General features: G+C 49.4%; 1 protein-coding gene across 3 annotated transcripts in view; it reads right to left on the bottom strand.

Annotated features, from left to right (window-relative positions):
* LOC138285541 (proteoglycan 4-like) overlaps nt 1-16,960 on the bottom strand; it is a 788,550-nt gene extending 771,590 nt beyond the window's left edge. For all 3 annotated transcript variants that reach the window (XR_011201610.1, XM_069225611.1, XM_069225612.1), the window contains exon 1: nt 16,782-16,960. Coding sequence is in view for 2 of the 3 variants with exons in the window: in XM_069225611.1 (XP_069081712.1) it covers nt 16,782-16,937 (156 nt within the window). In the remaining variant the exon portion in view is untranslated. The remainder of the gene's footprint in view (nt 1-16,781) is intronic.
* Nucleotides 16,961-17,264: the final 304 nt, after the last annotated feature.

Genomic DNA, 17,264 nt, shown 5'->3' with positions numbered 1-17,264 from the left:
CTGACATGGTCATCCCCCACTTTTTGTCTAATGTTGATGCCAGCTTTGATTGGCAGTGTTCTGGGACCCTGCCAACCAGGCCCCAGCACCAGTGTTCTTTCCCTAAAACTGTATCTTTATTTCCACATTTGGCACAACCCTGGCACACAGTTGAGTCTCTTGTAAAAGGTACCCCTGGTATCAAGCGCCCTGTGGTCAGTGAAGGTCCCTAAGGGCTGCAGCATGTATTATGCCACCCTCAGGGACCCCTCACTCAGTGCATGCACACTGCTTTGCACCTTGTGTCGGCTGGTGGGGAGAAAAAGACTAAGTCGACATTGCACTCCCCTCAGAGCACCATGCCCCAAACCACTACCTGTGGCATAGGTAAGTCACCCCTCTAGCAGGCCTTACAGCCCTAAGGCAGGGTGCACTATACCACAGGTGAGGGGATAGCTGCATGAGCGCTATGCCCCTACAGTGTCGAAGTCAATTCTTAATTGTAAGTGCAGGGTAGCCATACTGAGTATATGGTCTAGGAGTTTGTCATTACCAACTCCACAGCACCATAATGGCTACACTGAATACTGGGAAGTTTGGTATCAAACTTCTCAGCACAATAAACCCACACTGATGCCTTTGTTGGATTTATAAAAAAAAAATGCATACAGAAGGTATCTTAGAGATGCCCCCTGTATGTTAGCCCAACTACTAGTGCAAGGCTGACCGGTCTGTGCCAGCCTGCCACTTCCAGGCGAGTTTCGGACCACATGGGGTGAGTGGCTTTGTGCACTCTGTGGTCAGAAATAAAGCCTGTCCTGGGTGGAGGTGCTTCATACCTCCCGATGCAGGAACTGTAACACCTGACAGTGAGCCTCAAAGGCTCAGGCCTAGTGTTAACAATGCTTAGGGCACTCCAGCTAGTGGAGATTCTCCCCCACCCCCCCAGACGAGCCCCCACTTTTGGCGGCAAGTCCGGAGGGATAATGAGAAAATCAAGGAGGAGTCATCCCCTCAGCCAGGTCCACCCCTAAGGTGACCAGAGCTGAAGTGACCCCCTCCGTGAGAAATCCTCCATCTTGCTTTGGAGGATTAGGACCAATAGGGATAGGGATTAACTCCCCTTCCCAGATGGAGTGAAGGCACAAGGAGGGTGTAGCCACCCTCAGGGACAGTAGCCATTGGCTACTGCCCTCTAACCCTAACACACAAATTTAGTATTTAGGGGCAACCATGAACTCAGCTCCTCAAATTCCAGATGACCTCACAAGGTGGACTGCTGAGGTGAAAACCCAGCAAAGAAAAGGAGATGACAACTGACTTGGCCTCAGTCCTACCGAACTGTCTCCTGGTTGAAAGACCCTGCAACCGAAAAGCAAAGCGTTCTACAGGACCAGTGACCCCTAAAAAGCCTCCAGGGGACTGTCTGCATCACCGAGGACCAAGAACTCCTGTGGGCAGCGGGGCTCTGCCCAACCAGAAGAAAAGACATCCATCTTTAAAGGAAATTCCACCTCACTACAGAAGCATGAGTCCCCACTACTCTGCACCCGACGCCCCCGGCCTGTGTCCAGAGAAACCAACTATCCAGAGAGTACCCTCAGGCGACTCAGATGACGTGTCCACTCTGGGCTGACCTCTCTGCACCCCCACGACAACACCTGCTGAGGGAATCCCGAGGACCCCCTGACTGCGACTGCCTGGGATGAAGATATCCGACGCCTGAAGAAGCACTGCACCCGCAGCCCCCAGGCCGGTGAGAAACGAACACAGGTGCATTAACAACCAGCAGGTGGCCCTCACCCTTGCCCAGTCGGTAGCTTGCTTGAGAAGCCCCCCTGTGACCTCTCTGCAGCGCCTAAGTGACTCCCGGGTCCCTCCATAGAGTTCTATAGAGAACCCAACGGCCTGTTTGCACACTGCACCTGGCATCCCCGTGCCGCTGAGGGTGTGGTTTTGTGCCTAATTGGGGCCCCTCCAGTACTCCTCCAATCCCTCCTGATCTGCCCTCTGATAACGCGGGTACTCACCTGCAAGCAGACTGGAACCGGAGTACCCCCTGTCTCCATAGGCACCCATGTTATTTTGCCTCCTGTTTGATCTCTGCACCTTACCGGCCTTGTGTTGCTGGGTGTTTGGGGTTGCCTTGAACCCCCAATGGTGGACTACCTATAACCCAGAGAATCCTTAAGTGTGGTACTTACCTCTGAAACTGTACTGTACTTCCTTGCCCCAGTAACTGTTGAAAATTGCAGTGTCCACTTTTAAAATAGCTTTTTGCCATTTTAATGAAAACTGTGTACAATATTCAATCTATTCAAAGTCTCAGCTATTACTATGCAAAGTACCTTTCATTTAATGTAATTACCTGCTAAATGAATCTTGTGGTTCTAAAAATAAATTAACTAAAGAATATTTTTCTATATAAAAAACTATTGGCCTGGAGTTAAGTCATTGAGTGTGTGTTTTCACGTATTGCTTGTGTGTGTACAACAAATGCTTAACACTACCCTCTAATAAGCCTAACTGCTCGACCACACTACCACAAATAGAGGATTAGTATTATCTATTATTAACCCTGTCCAGCCTCTTGGGGAACCCCTGGACTCTGTGCACACTACATCTCATTTTGATGTAGTATATACAGAGCCAGCTTTCTACATAGAGCCTAGAAGAGTCCGTAGGACAGCAGGATCCATTTGTCGACTCAGAGGTGCCCGTTGATGCAAGAGAGTGACTCCTTCACTCCAAGGGAGATTCATTATTGCTGTCCTAAGTCCAGGCAGAGTCCTTGGGATTCTGGAGGATGAACAGCCATGGAGGTTGCAGAGTCCTTGCAAGGCACAGAGACAAAGCTGCAGTAGGAGCCCTCCTACTAGTTCAGTGTTGTCTTAGTGCCCAGAGCAGTCCAGCAGTAGTTCCAATGTTCAGGTGGCAGAAGAATCTTACTGACGAATCTAGGGTGGTTGAACAGCTGACCCACCTATCAGGGAAGGGGGTGGGAGGATTTAGGGGTTCTAATCTGGTGGACGGACTACTCAGATGCGCCCTGGAGCCTCTGCTCATCTTTTTTCCAAGATGGTAGAATCTAGCAGCCACATGGAAAAACTCTGGGCACTTCCCTAAGGAAGGGCTGGACAGGGGGGGTAGTCATCCCCTGTCCTTTGTGTGGTTTCGTGCCAGAGTAAGTCTGCACAGGCAGATATGGGGGATCCTCTAAGGTGCCCCACAGTACATGGTATCATGCAACTAACTCTGGAATCAGTGTAGTTGCATGATTCCAGCATGTTTGATACCAAATATGAATAGGTTCAGTGAAGCCATTATGTAGTTGGGCATCTTGTCATGACCAGTGTTGAATACATACCTTAAGATGGCTTTCCCATACTTACAAAGCCAAGAACATGGGGTCTGGGGTTTGTAGGGGTGCCTCTGCTCATGCAGGGGCACCCTCACATCATGCAACCTGCCGGTTGGTCTGGAGGGCCTACCTTAAGGGTGACATATTGTCAGAGTACAGTGAAAATTATATAAGGGGGACCTTACACCTCTGGGGTGAAATGTGCATGCATCATTTCACACAAGCTGCAATGGCAGGCCTGTAGTAGCAGTTTGCAGGGGCTTCCATGGGTGGTATAACACATACTGCTGCATATTGGGGGTCTCCTGGTGTACCAATGCCCCGGGTACCTAAGTACCATATACTAGGGACTTACAGGGGTACACCGGTATGCCAATTGTGGGGTGTAAAAGTTGCTTACAAACTACATTTAGGGGAGAGAACATTGGCACTGGGGTCTTGGTTAGCAGGTTCCCAGTGCACTACAGTCAAAAACACACTGACAAAGCAAAAAGAGGGGTAACTGTCAGGAAGATCATACTTTCCTACAAGATCATCAAGTTGGTATTTTAAAGGGTCCAGCGACCCCTTCATACTCTCACTGTAACCATAAAAACAAGGATCAGGAGCCAACCTGGGGAGCAAGGTCCCCGAAGTCCGAATCAGCGTCCAGCTATGCCAGTCCGGCTAAGTGTCACAGTCGACATTAAGTATGGGATCGACGCCAACCGTGGGTGGCATCGGGAGCAGTGACGTCTGCACCATCGTCAGGGAAGGTCACAGTGGCACGAACAACGCCAGTGAGGATATGGAAACTGATCCCTGGGTGCCCTGCGGGTCCAAATCCGCCAGAGCAGCACACGAGGGGGGCGTTGAGAACCCCGTGGGACAAAGGTGCACCAGCAGGGTCAGACAGCCCACATATGAGGCGCATGGCATCAAAGAACTCAAGGAGTTGGACAGGGGTGGATCTGGCTCCCGGAAACTTGGGGAGGGGCAGAGCCGACCCAGAAGTGGGCTTCGAGGACGGAGGTCTAGAGTGACAACGCTGTTTTTCCTGCATCACACATCCGACCGACGGGGTGAAGTCGAAGAACGTTTGCTGCTCTTTGACCTCTTCTTGTGCTTACCTTAAGACTCTGAATGGGACGACAGCGTGGGCTCCTCGAGCGGTTTTGGGACCTTCCTTTCGACCAAGATCGACGCAAGAATGAGCACTGGGCTGCAAGAACATTTAGGGACTGCTCCCTCAAAGCTTTTGGGTTCATGGGCTGGTTCGGTCCGCACTCCAATCACCAAAGACACACGAGGTGCAGATCCGTCACAGACAACATCCGATGACAGGAGTCTCAAGGCTTGAAGCCTGTCTTCAGTGAGGACATATGTAAAGGAATAGGAGGTCAAAAAGCTGCAACAAAAAGTTGAAAAAGCAAGTCAAAAAGTGACTGTGGGGTAGCTCTTCTTCGGATCTGCGCATAGGCTGACGCAGAAAGAAAAGAACTGATGTCAGCATCCCAGAATGGTGCCTATATGCAACCTGCAATGGCATATCTGGAAACCACGACACCAATGATGGATGCAGACTCGACCGACGTCACCTAATTGCGTGCAGAGGTACTGCTCGAGGACAAATCTCTAGATCCAGACTGACGCCTGGGGGATATTTCTTAGGTAAGGAATCTGCAACCAGAAGTCTCTATCACATGTACCGAGCCATAAATCTGATTGGTCCAGACACTTATACAAGGCTAGAAAAGCATAGGGAAAGGTCTTGGGTGCTCATTTCCCTGATAAAGTCTGGGAAGCGGCATGTGAATTGGTCTGAAGGGTGTTGTGGAATGTTAGATTTAAATAAAAATCATTTCAGTTTCTTGCTTTGCACTTATTTAACACCAAGTATGTAGGAAGCTGGCCTGCTGTGTGGTGAGCAACTATGGTGTTATCACCTTATAACAGGTCCATGTATCCCCTATTAGCGAGGTGTAGTCAGTGTCTAGGAAGCCAGGCTCTATACAGGTACAGGAGGATACATAGCAGGGGAAATGTTGCAGTTGCTGGAAGGAGCCAGGGAAAAAATGTTGCAGAGCGTCATCGCTGGAGCTGCAGTTTGTAGGTTCCTGTGAAGTCCAGTTGCAATTCCAGTGGCCAGAAGTCAAAGTAAAAGTTCCAGAGGAGTCCTTCTGGAATCTTCAATCAAAGCATTTGTAAAGTGCACTACTCTGGACACTACGAGTCCAGGAGGAACCCCAGGTTGCGTGTGTGGTCGGTGGTTGTCAGTGTGGTACCCAGTGTGGCAAGCCACCAGGAGTCATCCCAGGCAGAGGGGGTGGAGACGAGGAAGAGGACCTCAGTTTTGTCAGAATTCAGTTTCAGGCCCCTGTTCTTCATCCATTCGGCGATGGCCTTCATTCCTTCGTGGAGGATGGTTTTGGTGGTGGCGGGGTCCTTGGCGAGGGAGAGGATCAGCTGGGTGTCACCTGCGTATGAGACGATGTTGAGGTTGTGTGATCGGACGATGTTTGCAAGCGGAGCCATGTAAACGTTAAAGAGGGTTGGGCAGAGGAACGACCCCTGGGGAATGCCCAGATGATCTTGGTGGCTCCAGAGTGGAAGGGAGGGCGGCGGACTCTCTGGGTTCTGCCGGTGCAGAAGGAGGTGATCCAGTTCAGGGCTCTGTCGCAGATCCCTGTGTCGTTGAGTCATGTGTGTAGGGTGGGGTGGCAGATGGTATCTAAGGCGGCCGAGAGGTCCAGGAGAATGAGGGCCCCGGTTTTTCCATTGTCAAGTAGGATTCTGATGTCGTTGGTGGCGGCAGCGATGAGGGCGGTTTCGTGCTGTGGTTGCTGCGGAATCTGGATTGGGATGGGTCCAGAGTGTTGTTATCCTCGAGGAGGAGGGTCAGTTGTTTGTTGACAATTTTCTCGATTACTTTTGCCGGGAAGGGGAGCAGGGAGATGGGCTGGAAGTTCTCGAGGTCCTTTGAGTCCACCTTGGGTTTCTTGAGGAGGGCGTTGATCTCGGTGTGTTTCCAGCTCTCCGGGAAGGTGGCGGCCTCGAAGGAACTGTAGAAGATGATATTCCAGAGTTGGGGTGCGATGACGGAGCTCGCTTTGTTGAAGATGTGGTGAGGGCAGTGGTCGGATGATGAGCTGGAGTGGATGGTGCCGTCGTTGACGTGGGTCCAGGAGAGCAGGAGGCTGGTTGGCGTGAGTCTGTGGTGTTGGTAGTTGACAGGGGGGAGGGGGGGTCAGGGTATTAAAGCTGTCATATATGTTTGCGATCTTGTGGTAGAAGAAAGTGGCTAGGGAGTCGCAGAGGTCTTTTGATGGCGGGATGTTGTTGGAGAGTTCTTTCACAATGTTTAAGACCTCCTTATAGCTGTGTGCATCGCTGTCGATTAGTTCTTTGAAGGGGGTTCGTTTGGCGGTTCGAATGAGTTGGTGGTGTCTGCGGATGGCATTCTTGAAGGCTGTGTGGTTGTCCGGTGGTCTGTTTTTGGCGACACTTTTTTCTCGAGTCTTCGGCATGTTTGCTTGGATTCTTGGAGGTTGGCGGTGAACCAGAAGGCCTTTCTGTCAATGCGTCTGTTTGAAGGTTTCTTGATCAGGGTGTGAGTGTTGGCACAGTCGTCAATCCACTGCCTGAGGTTGCAGGCTGCTATGTCGGTGGTGTGTTCCGGGAAAGTGTGGTGATCAGCTGGTCTTTGGTGACCTTGGTCCATCTGCAGTGGGGAATCCGCTGCTGGTGATGGTGTGTTGTGGGTTTTCTCGAAGGAGAAGTGGATGCAGCGGTGGTCGGTCCAGTGAAGTTCGGTGGTGTGGCTGAAGGAGACATGTTTACTAGCGGAGAAAATGGGGTTGAGCGTGTGTCCTGAAGAGCTGCACGAGGCCGAGGTTGGCGAGAACGTATAGAGGGATGGTGGAGTTGTTGTCGTTGGTGTTCTCGAGGTGGAAGTTCAGGTCCCCGAGGAGTATGTAGTCTGTGGATGCGAGGGAGTGTGTGCTGATGACGTCTGAGATGGAGTCACTGAACTGCTGTCAGGGTCCGGGGGGGGGGGGGGGGGGGGTCTGTAAACGAGGGTCCCTCTGAGGGTGGTGTTTGGATCGGTGTGGATCTGGAAGTGCAGGTGTTCGTCAGTGCTGGTCCTGATTTTGAGGGTATTCCTGTGGACGATGCGATGCCTTCTCCTGGTTTGTTGGTGCGGTCCCTATGGGTGATCTTGTAGCCATCCGGGATGGCAATGGTGATGTCGGGTGCTGAGAAGGGGGTCATCCAGGTCTCAGTCAGGAAGGTGACGTCTGGGGAGACTGAGTCGAGTAGGTTCCAGAGTTTTATGGCGTTTTTGTGGAGGGAGGGGGTTTTGAGTAGGATGCATCTGAGATGGTTGCGTCCTGTCATGGCGGAAGGGTCGCTGGCAGGGAGGATGGTGAAGGTGCAGTTCGGGCAGGAGAAGGGTCTGCGGGTGAGCTGCGGGCTGGCCTGAGGGCAGGTGAATGAGCGGCTGGCTTTGAGTGCGTGGAGGGTGATGGCGTCGCAGCAGAGAAGAGTCGTGGCGGGGTGGGTGCTGGGGGAGAACCAAGGGTCCCGGCACTGGGCACGGTCCAGGCGCGGACGGGCACAGACGGGCTTGTCTTAGGCACACCACCGGCACGGGTGGCATTAAGAAGGGGAGGAAGGAGAGGACAGCTGGGAGGTGGGGGTGGAAAACGGTGCAAAAAAAGGCGTGGGGCGCAGGGGTAGCAGCGGCAGGGCAGAGAGAGGGAGAGAGAGAAGGGGCGGGGGGAGAGTGAGTGAGAGAGAGCGCAGAGTGAGAAGCGAGGAAAGAGTAACGCAGAAGCGAATGGCAAAAGGAGCACAAAATGGGACAGAGAATGAAGAAAAAGCACACAAGGAGCACAGCAGTAAAAAGGAGAAGAGAGGCAGAAGGAAGCCTAGTAGAAGAGCAGAGCTCTCCCACTAGACACCAGGGATGAAGTGCAGGCAGAATCCTGCGCGTGGAGGAGCGCCTCGAACTCCTGACAGAGGTCAGGAGTTCAGAAGAACAAGGGCTCTACTTGCCCGTGGAGCTACAGGCGGCAGAGCAGTTCACTGACCAGATCAGTGCACTGCTCTGCCTTGCACATCGAATCTGAGGACCCACCCAAAAGGGAAACCCTATAGGGCCCTAAAAGGGAGATTGGTCACCTAGCAGGGTGACCACCTATCAGGAGGGGGCTCTGATGTCACCTGCCTGATCTGCCCACTCAGATGCTCCCAGGGGCCTCTGCCCACCTTTGAGTCAAGATGGCAGAATCAAGTGGCCACCTGGAGGAGCTCTGGGCACAAACCCTGGGATGGTGTTGGACAGGGGACTGGTAACTCCCCTTTCCATTGTCCAGTTTCGTACCAGAGCAGGGGCTGGACGTCCCTGGGCTGGTGTAAACCGGTTTATGCAAGGAGGGCACCAAATGTGCCCTTCAAATCATACCAGTGGCTTGGGCAGGCTTTCCCTCCCAGGACATGTAACACTTATTTCCAAAGAGAGAGGGTGTTGTCTTCCTCTCTCAAAGGAAATCCTTTGTTCTGTCTTCCTGGGCTTGAGCTGTTCAAGCAGCAGGAGGGGAGAAACCTGTCTGTAGGACGGCAGAAGCAGGGGCGGCCCGAGACAACCCTGCAAACTGGTAGGAGCAAAGCTAGGGGTCCTCTAATGATCCCCCAGAGTGCATGAAAAAATACAACCAATACTAGCAGCAGTATTGGGGTATGATTCGGACATGTTTGATACCACATATGCCTAGGTTCAGAGTTACCATTATGTAGCTGGACATAGGTAGCGACCTATGACCAGTACACAGATAAAATGGCTTCCCCGCACTCACGAAGTCCAGGAAAATGGACCCAGAGTTCGTAGGCACATCGAGCCCTCACACACCGGTACTTGCACCCTGGGCTAGGAGTGCTTCCCATAGCGGTGACTTATAGTGACCTGGTGCAGTGACCTGTAGTGAAAGGGTGCATGCACCTTTTCACGCAAGCTGCAATGCAGGCCTGCAGACACATTTTGCATGGGGTGGCATAATACATGCTGAAGGCCATGGAAAAGCCCTGGTGTCCCAAGGCACCTAGGTACCATATTCTAGGGACTTATATGGGGGCACCAGTATGCCAATTTTGGGGTGCAGAAAGTCAGGGACAACCAAATTTAGAAGGAGAGAGCACAGTCACTGGGGTCCTGGTTAGCCGGATCCCAGTGAACACAGTCAAAAACACACTGACAGCAGGCAAAAAGTGGGGGTAACCATGCCAAAAAGAGGCTACTTTCTTACAAAGTGCATTGAATAAGACATACCCATCCAGGAGCTGCGGTGTCCCCGAGATGCATGGCAGAGGCAGCATCCTTTCAGCATGTGACTTGCTCCTGTCCAAGAGATTTGGACGAATGGGAAGAGGTCAGCATGTGAACACGGAGTAGGGGATCCCACCAGCGCATCTCTGCCAACAATGCTCCTTGGGCATTGCTGGTTGACCGCAGCAGAAGAAAATGCTCTACAAGTTTTTACATTTGGCCTTATTATTGGCAAAAGGGTGTGCTGTTATTGGCAAGCTGGGTAAAAGACACCCCAGTGTCACATACGTTATGGGTGAAGAAGCTGGAATGGGCATAGGACGAATAAATACATCACCATCACACCACACCAAATACAATCGCGCCAGAACAACTCCACTGCCTTCTGCTCAACGCATGATCACTCTGCATGCACACCACTGAATTTGGGACACCAATACCTCCCTCACCCCTGATGTCATCTTCCTCATTGAGACTCAGCTCAACACCGCATCTGTGCCTGACATCGCCTTAGTAATGCCTGACGGCGACAAGATCGCACACCTAGATAGCATTAAACACAGAGGTGGAATCACCATCATCCACAAAGAAACCATGCAATGCACCACACCGCAGATGATACCATCCCAACCATGGAACACCTAAACTTCCATCTCCAATCAGACAACAGAATCATCAGTCACCCTCTCCTACAGACCTTGAGGACCATACCCCAGCTTCTGTGACGACATACCCAAATTAATCACCATGCTTGCATTTATTCTAAACATTACATCTTCTTTGAAGACCTCAATGTTCACCTTTAGAACATTAACACCATCAAAACCTCCTCGAACGCATGAACAACATTGGCCTCCCCAACTAGTCACCAAACCCACACACATTGCAGGGCACACATACTCAACCCCATCTTCACGGCCAGCGACAGAGTCAAGTACATCCATATCAATGAGCTCACTTGGACAGCCAACGCTATCATCCACTTCATCATAATAGGATCGCCCAGCACCGCCACCTAGCACCTCTCACCGCAGCTGGAAAAGTGTGTCAGACAGCCAGTGAATCAAAGCCCTCAACACCTCCCACCCTGACACCACAACTGACCTAGAACAAGCTGTTAAACACTTCACCGCCTGGATCACAAATTGTGCCGTCAGAGTTGCTCCAGTTAAGCCCAACAAACTCAAGAGATCCTTCAAACAAGCCAGCTGGTACACCATGGAACTGAGGACCACAAAATGCAACTGCGACTTGAAGGGAAATGGTGCACCAGCAAGATGTCCACAGACTGCGCCACATTCAAGACTTACCTCAACCAATACCACCAACTCCTGAAAGAGATCAGGCGCACCTTTGCCAACTGCATAAAAAGCCAGTGATAACTGCAGCAAAGAACTCTTCTACATCGTCAGAGTTCCCCAAGCCCTCAGCTACCAAAAACACCATTAGTGCTTCCCAGGAACTCTGAGACACCCTGGCAGACTTCTTCCAAAACAAGATCTCAACCATCTACAAAAACCTCGAAACCAAACCCACTGCCTTTCTTCAGCTGCCGTGCTCCCACTGATGCAAGCCCCGACGACTTGCTCACCACTTGGAACAAGCTCACCACACAAAACACCACAATCATAACATCCAGCCACTTTGGAGCACCCAAGAACCCCAGTACCCATCACTTTAACCTCAGAAACAAGATTAGCAGCAATGAGCTCACCACCATTTTCAACGCATCCATCATCATGGCCTCCTTCCCCAAAGTACGGAAACATGCAGAAGTCATACCCCTCCTCAAGAAACCATCCGCTGACCCCAGCAAACTCATGAACTACCGTCCCATCCCTCTGCTCCACTTTGTTGCCAAAGTCCTCCAAAAGGCCATCAACCAGCAACACTCAAAACACCAGGAGAAATAACAATCTTCTGGATAAATCCCCTTTCGGATTCTGCACCAACCACAGTACAGAAGCCTCCCTGATTGCTGCCACAGACAACAGAACCCTTTCCGACCAGGGAGAAATGCATCTCTGATCTTCCTCGACCTCTCAGCAGCATTCAACACCATATCCCACCACACCCTTATCAAAAGGCTTCACTACAAGGGAAGCCAAGGAGACTCTCTCAGATAGACTGCCTCCTTCCGCACCAGAAGAACCCAAAGGATCCGCCTACCTTCTTTTAAAAATATAATCTGCGGCGTCCCTCAAGGCTTGTCCCTCAGCCCTACTCTGTTCAACACCTACATGACCTCCCTTGGCCAACATCATCAGAAGCGATGGACTAAACATGTCCTACACCGACATCCAGCTCATCCCCTCAATACCACAAGGCCCCTTCACCACGTTTCTTCCACAGTGGCATAACTAGCCTCGCAGAATGGATAAAAGACAAATGCCTAAAACTCAACGGACAAAACAAAAGTGTTCATTTTCAGGAACACCCCCCCCCGTAGAAACTACTGTGACCCTCCAAACTAGGACCATCACCCACTCCAACAGACCATGACCACAACCTTACATCATCCTAGACAACAAGCTCACAATGAAAAGCCATACCAACACAGTCTCCCTCATTCTTCGCATGCTCCGTAAGACCTTCAAGTGGCTCCCCATCAACACCATCTGTACCGTCATTCAATTCCTAATCACTAGCTGGCCGAACTACAGCAACGCACTATACGTAGGAATCACCTCACACCTCCAGAGAAACTGCAGAACATACAGAATTGAGCAGTCAGACTCATCCTCGACTTCCAAACGCGGACCCATATCAACACCCCTACTGAAGAACTTTCACTGGCTCCCCATCCAGAAGAGCTCTTAATTTAAGATGTTGATCTACACCTTCAAGGCCCTACACAACCAAGAACCAGCAAACATCAACCACTGCCTGAATTTTAAGCAACCCTCTAAACACCTGCAATCTGCCTCCCTCTCCCTAGCTCACAGACCCTGCATCCGCCAAAGCAACAGCGTAGAATGTTCCTTCTCTTCCCTTGCTACAAAGTCCTGGAATTATCTCCACCTCCGGACATTACCCTCCCTGCTGGAATTCAGGAAAGAACTCAAGACCTGGCTATTCAACTGAACCCTCCATACCAGCTGGGTCCTCAGGGCCTGGATAACCCCACGGATAATTAGCTGCACTACACAAGTCCTGTTTGATTGATTGATACTAAAATTTCCAGGACTGACGATAAAGTATGCAGGCATAACAGTGAGTCCTCGGCTGCACGTCCTTTTTACTACTTTGTGAATTTATTAGAACTGTTTTTATATATGTTTTAAAGCACTTTTTATGGTACTTAGATCGTTTTTGTAATAGCCGCATTCGCACTTACTTAACTCTGTTAAGTACGAGGTCGGGTTCGGGCCTGTTAGAGCCCGCCCGTCCTCCATTACGGTGCCTCTTTTGGGGAGTGGTAGACAGGTTGGCAGTCTAGTGCTGCCTGTCACGTGGGGGCGTGACTGTGGGAAGGGGCCATAATTACAGCAATGAAGCGGGCGCGCAGCGGACGGGCGCAGGCAAGCTCGCCTGCGCCCGTCCGAGGACGGGGGCCGGGGGGGCTGAGTGGGGCACAAGGACCCCTAGGCATATAGGCTTCTCAGGACCCGAGCTTCGGGCCCTGGCCCCAGCCAATTTATGCAAACATGTTCTTCTGCCTTATTCTGGGCAGATCTTTCAGCGGGTTTGTAGGAATTGTGGTTGGGCCCCAATGCTCTCCCAACCAGTTTTGACACTAGAGGATTCGGGTCTGATTCGCCCCAAGAGGTTGGAGGAAATCAAATCCATTGTTTATGCATTGATAAATGCACGGTCACTGGTAAAACATAAGACAGAAATTGCGGAAATGATTATCTCTAATAAAGTGGACTGCCTTTTTATAACGGAATCATGGGCCAAAGCAGATTCTAACCCGGATTTTATCGAAGCCTCCCCCAGTAGTTACTCCTTTTCCAGGCTGGATAGGCCAACTGGCATGGGAGGAGAGCTGGCCATCATCTGCAGGTCTACTTTGTCCTGCCAATGGGAACCTGCCAATTCCCCTCATAAGTCTTGTGAGGGCATGTATTTTAAAATTCATCAGAATAATTACACTCTGATTGAGGGTCTTCTGATATATAGACCTCTAGGCTCTGCTGCTTTGTTTCTGGCAGATTGGCCCTGTCTTATTGAACCTGTGATTGCGGCATCTAATTGTATTATTCTGGGCGATTTTAACTTACACTTTGATAATGTTCAGCTTCCTTATGTCAAAGAGCTGGTGAATCTGATGGCATTGTTTGACTGGATTCTCTCAGTCTCCTTGGCTACTCATCAGGCAGGGCATATCCTTGATGGGATTTTTGCTCGCCCAAAGGACGTGGTGTCGGTATCCAATATTCCCTTGCATTGGACTGATCACCATCTTCTCCTGTTCAAAAGTACGAAGGGGTCCCCATACCAACAGACAAAATCAGTTAATAAATCACTGAGATTATGGAATAAAATTACAGAGTCGCAGTTGGGCCCGGCAGTAAAGGAAGGCTGGGAGGCGGTTGGGGATCCTCTTCTGCCTGCTCTGGAAGTGTTTAACTAAGGTTTAGCCCTTGCCATGAATACACTGGCCCCGGCGTTAATAAAGCCGGAGGGCAGACCCCAAAAAACTAGCTGGCCTTGGTTTAAAAGTGATCTAAAGGTGTCCAGCGGGAGTACCGTCAACAAGAAAGACATTGGAAGTTTAACCCTAATGTATCAGAGAAGGAGAAATTAAGGAGTGTTTTAAAAACCTACAAGGTAGCCTGTTTTGAGGCTAAAACTACTTTCTTTTCTAACAAGATTAAAAATGCACCTAATGTGCCGAAAGAGCTATTTAAGGTAGTTTGCTCGCTTATTACGCCTCCTGTTCCCCCCACAACCTCGCCGAACTCGCAGGCAATCAAATAGCTGAGTTTTTTAAAACTAAAATCAGGCTACTACACAAATATTTCCCCCGGATGGATCCTGGGATTACCCCCATGGATTCGCCAAATCAGAATACCCCGCTGCTCACATGTTTCTCCCCGTGGATGCCGGACAGGATTAAAGAAATTATTATGGGGATTAAATCAGGCTCACCCATGGATCCCTGCCCACCCAGTATCTTGCAGATGATTCCGGACTTGGTGGCTCCAAAACTAGCTACCATCTTTATGGATGTACTATCCACAAGGGTCTACCCCTCCTCATGGAAGCAGGCCACTGTAATTCCCCTTAAAAAGTAGGCTGATCGAACTACCTTTGATTTAAGTAATCTGCGGCCTATCTCCCTGCTACCGACACTAGCCAAGATACTTGAAAACGATATCAATTATGAATTATCCATGTTTCTTAAGTAGGCTGGAGGCTTTGGTCAGTCACAACAGGATTTCAGAAGGGCGCATAGCACCGAATCAGCGCTACTAACAACATCAGATTCCATCCGGAAGTTTCTGGATGAGGGCCAGGGTGCTGTTCTTGTGCTATTGGATCTCTCTGCGGCATTCAATACCATTTCACCTGATATCTTGGTATCTCGCCTTCATAATGTTGGAATAAGACATGCCGCGCTTAGAATCCTGGAGTCCTTCTTAAGGGACAGATCTAATATTGTTAGCTGGGAGGGTTTTAAAGCTCCGGCCTTCCACTTGCCATGTGGGCTACCCCAGGGCTCGGCGCTGAGTCCTATGCTTTTTAATGTCTATGTGGCCCCCCCTGGCAAGACTTATTCAATCAAATGGCTTTTCACCATCCTCCTATGCTGATGACACCCAGATTATTATTCCAGTATCTAGGAGTAATGGAGAGGAAGTGGCAGAGCAGTTTAATAGCTGCATGAAGGATATTAATCAGTGGATGAGACAGAGTTGGCTTAAGCTTAATACCAACAAGACGGAGATTGTCTTGTATGGTTGTAGTAAGGATCTGTGGGGTCCGCGATGGTGGCCAGATGATTGCGGGCAACTACCTATCCCGTGCGGAGCAACTAGAAACCTAGGAGTGATTTTTGACGAAGCATTAAGCTTTAAACCACAGGTTAATGCCTTAGTGAAGTCTTGCTATTGGATCTTGAAAATCCTGAGGAAAATTTTACCGTTCCTGAAGCAGGAGGAAAGAATTACGGTTATGTTGGCACTGATCATGTCAAGAGTAGACTATTGCAACTCACTGTTGTTGGATATTGATGAGTGCACTTTGAAGAAACTGCAATTAATTCAGAATAATGCAGCTCGCATGATTCTGGCACTTCCACGTTTAGCATCGGCGTCCCTTAGCCTTAAGAGCCTTCACTGGCTTCCGGTGGGCAAGAGGATTATTTTTAAATCTCTCTGCATTACCTTTAAAGCACTACATGGGGATGGTGCAGAACACCTGGTGGACAGACTCAGGTGGTATCGTCCAGAACGCATCCTAAGATCAGAGAAGTCGTTTCTGATCCAGGTCTGTAGGACGCGCAGAGTTAGGTGGGGAGATAAAGCGTTCTCAGTGGCGGCTGCCAGATATTGGAATGGTTTACTGCTTGATATCAGGAAAGAACAAAACTTCTCGATGTTTAGGAAGAGGGTGAAAACCTGGTTGTTTCCTCGATAGGGCTATTGGCCTTCAGTCGTATTTTTCTCCTTTATGTCCTCTTAGCACTTCGATGCCAAGGCCGGAACGCGCTTTATAAATGCCCATATACATACATACATAAAGTAGAGGAAGATCTGGCAACCTGGGGGTTAATTATGGATAAATTTGCTAAGGCAATAGACAATAACGTACAAGAGGCTCCTCAGGAACTGACTTGAACATATGACCAAGCAATGGAAAAATGTATGCATTTAAGATACGTTACCGGGTCACAGTCCCATTTGTGTTGTGTGTATCCCTATCCTGGGATAGCGCTTCATGTATATATCTAGGTAATGTTTTAGGCTCAAAGGCGGGTGGTGGAGGGAAAAACAGACATATGCAACTTGTTTACTGTTAGACAACAGGGCATCCAGCATTTTGTGCTGGTGTGTTTTATTTGAAACTGCACAAATAAAATAGTTTTAAAAAAGCATATATGTAACAATTTGTGGTTCGGAAGCTCTAATATCAACCTAAAATGTAACACTATTACTTGTTTTCTAAATTAAGGTGATTTAAAATAAGTACCTGAGAAGGAATATAATCAGTGAAGGACAACTTATTTTTCACTTCTAGGGAAAGCTGTGGAAGATCATCCAGGGGTGTGCCGCTTAAAAGCTTTTCTTTCAAGGTTTCATACTTCTTTTTCAAGTTGCTAAGTGAAGATGAGAGGGCAAACCCCATCTCTGTGCAACTGCTTGTTAAATCACTGCCAAAAAAAAAACAATTGTTACATTTATTTATGAGACAGTGAAGATTCATTTAAAACAGTAAACTCAAAGATTATTTTGCTTTTTGGAACTTACTATCTGTTTAAAACGAAGCAAACCTTGACTTGTATGATTAGAAAGAAAGAAGGATTTAATGTTCACGTTACACATTCATACTGTTGGAGAAAAGGCACAATTACTAAAAGCAACAGCTCTTTGCTCTGAGAATGTTCTGTGTATCAGTTCGAATGAAATTATTAACCCCCCCCCTCCCAATACACACAGAATTTATGTATATGCT

The sequence above is a fragment of the Pleurodeles waltl genome, chromosome 3_1 (assembly GCF_031143425.1).
Source record: "Pleurodeles waltl isolate 20211129_DDA chromosome 3_1, aPleWal1.hap1.20221129, whole genome shotgun sequence".
In the NCBI taxonomy this organism is placed as follows: domain Eukaryota; kingdom Metazoa; phylum Chordata; class Amphibia; order Caudata; family Salamandridae; genus Pleurodeles; species Pleurodeles waltl.
Note: the sequence above shows the minus strand (reverse complement) of the source record. Positions and strands in the feature narration are given on the sequence as shown.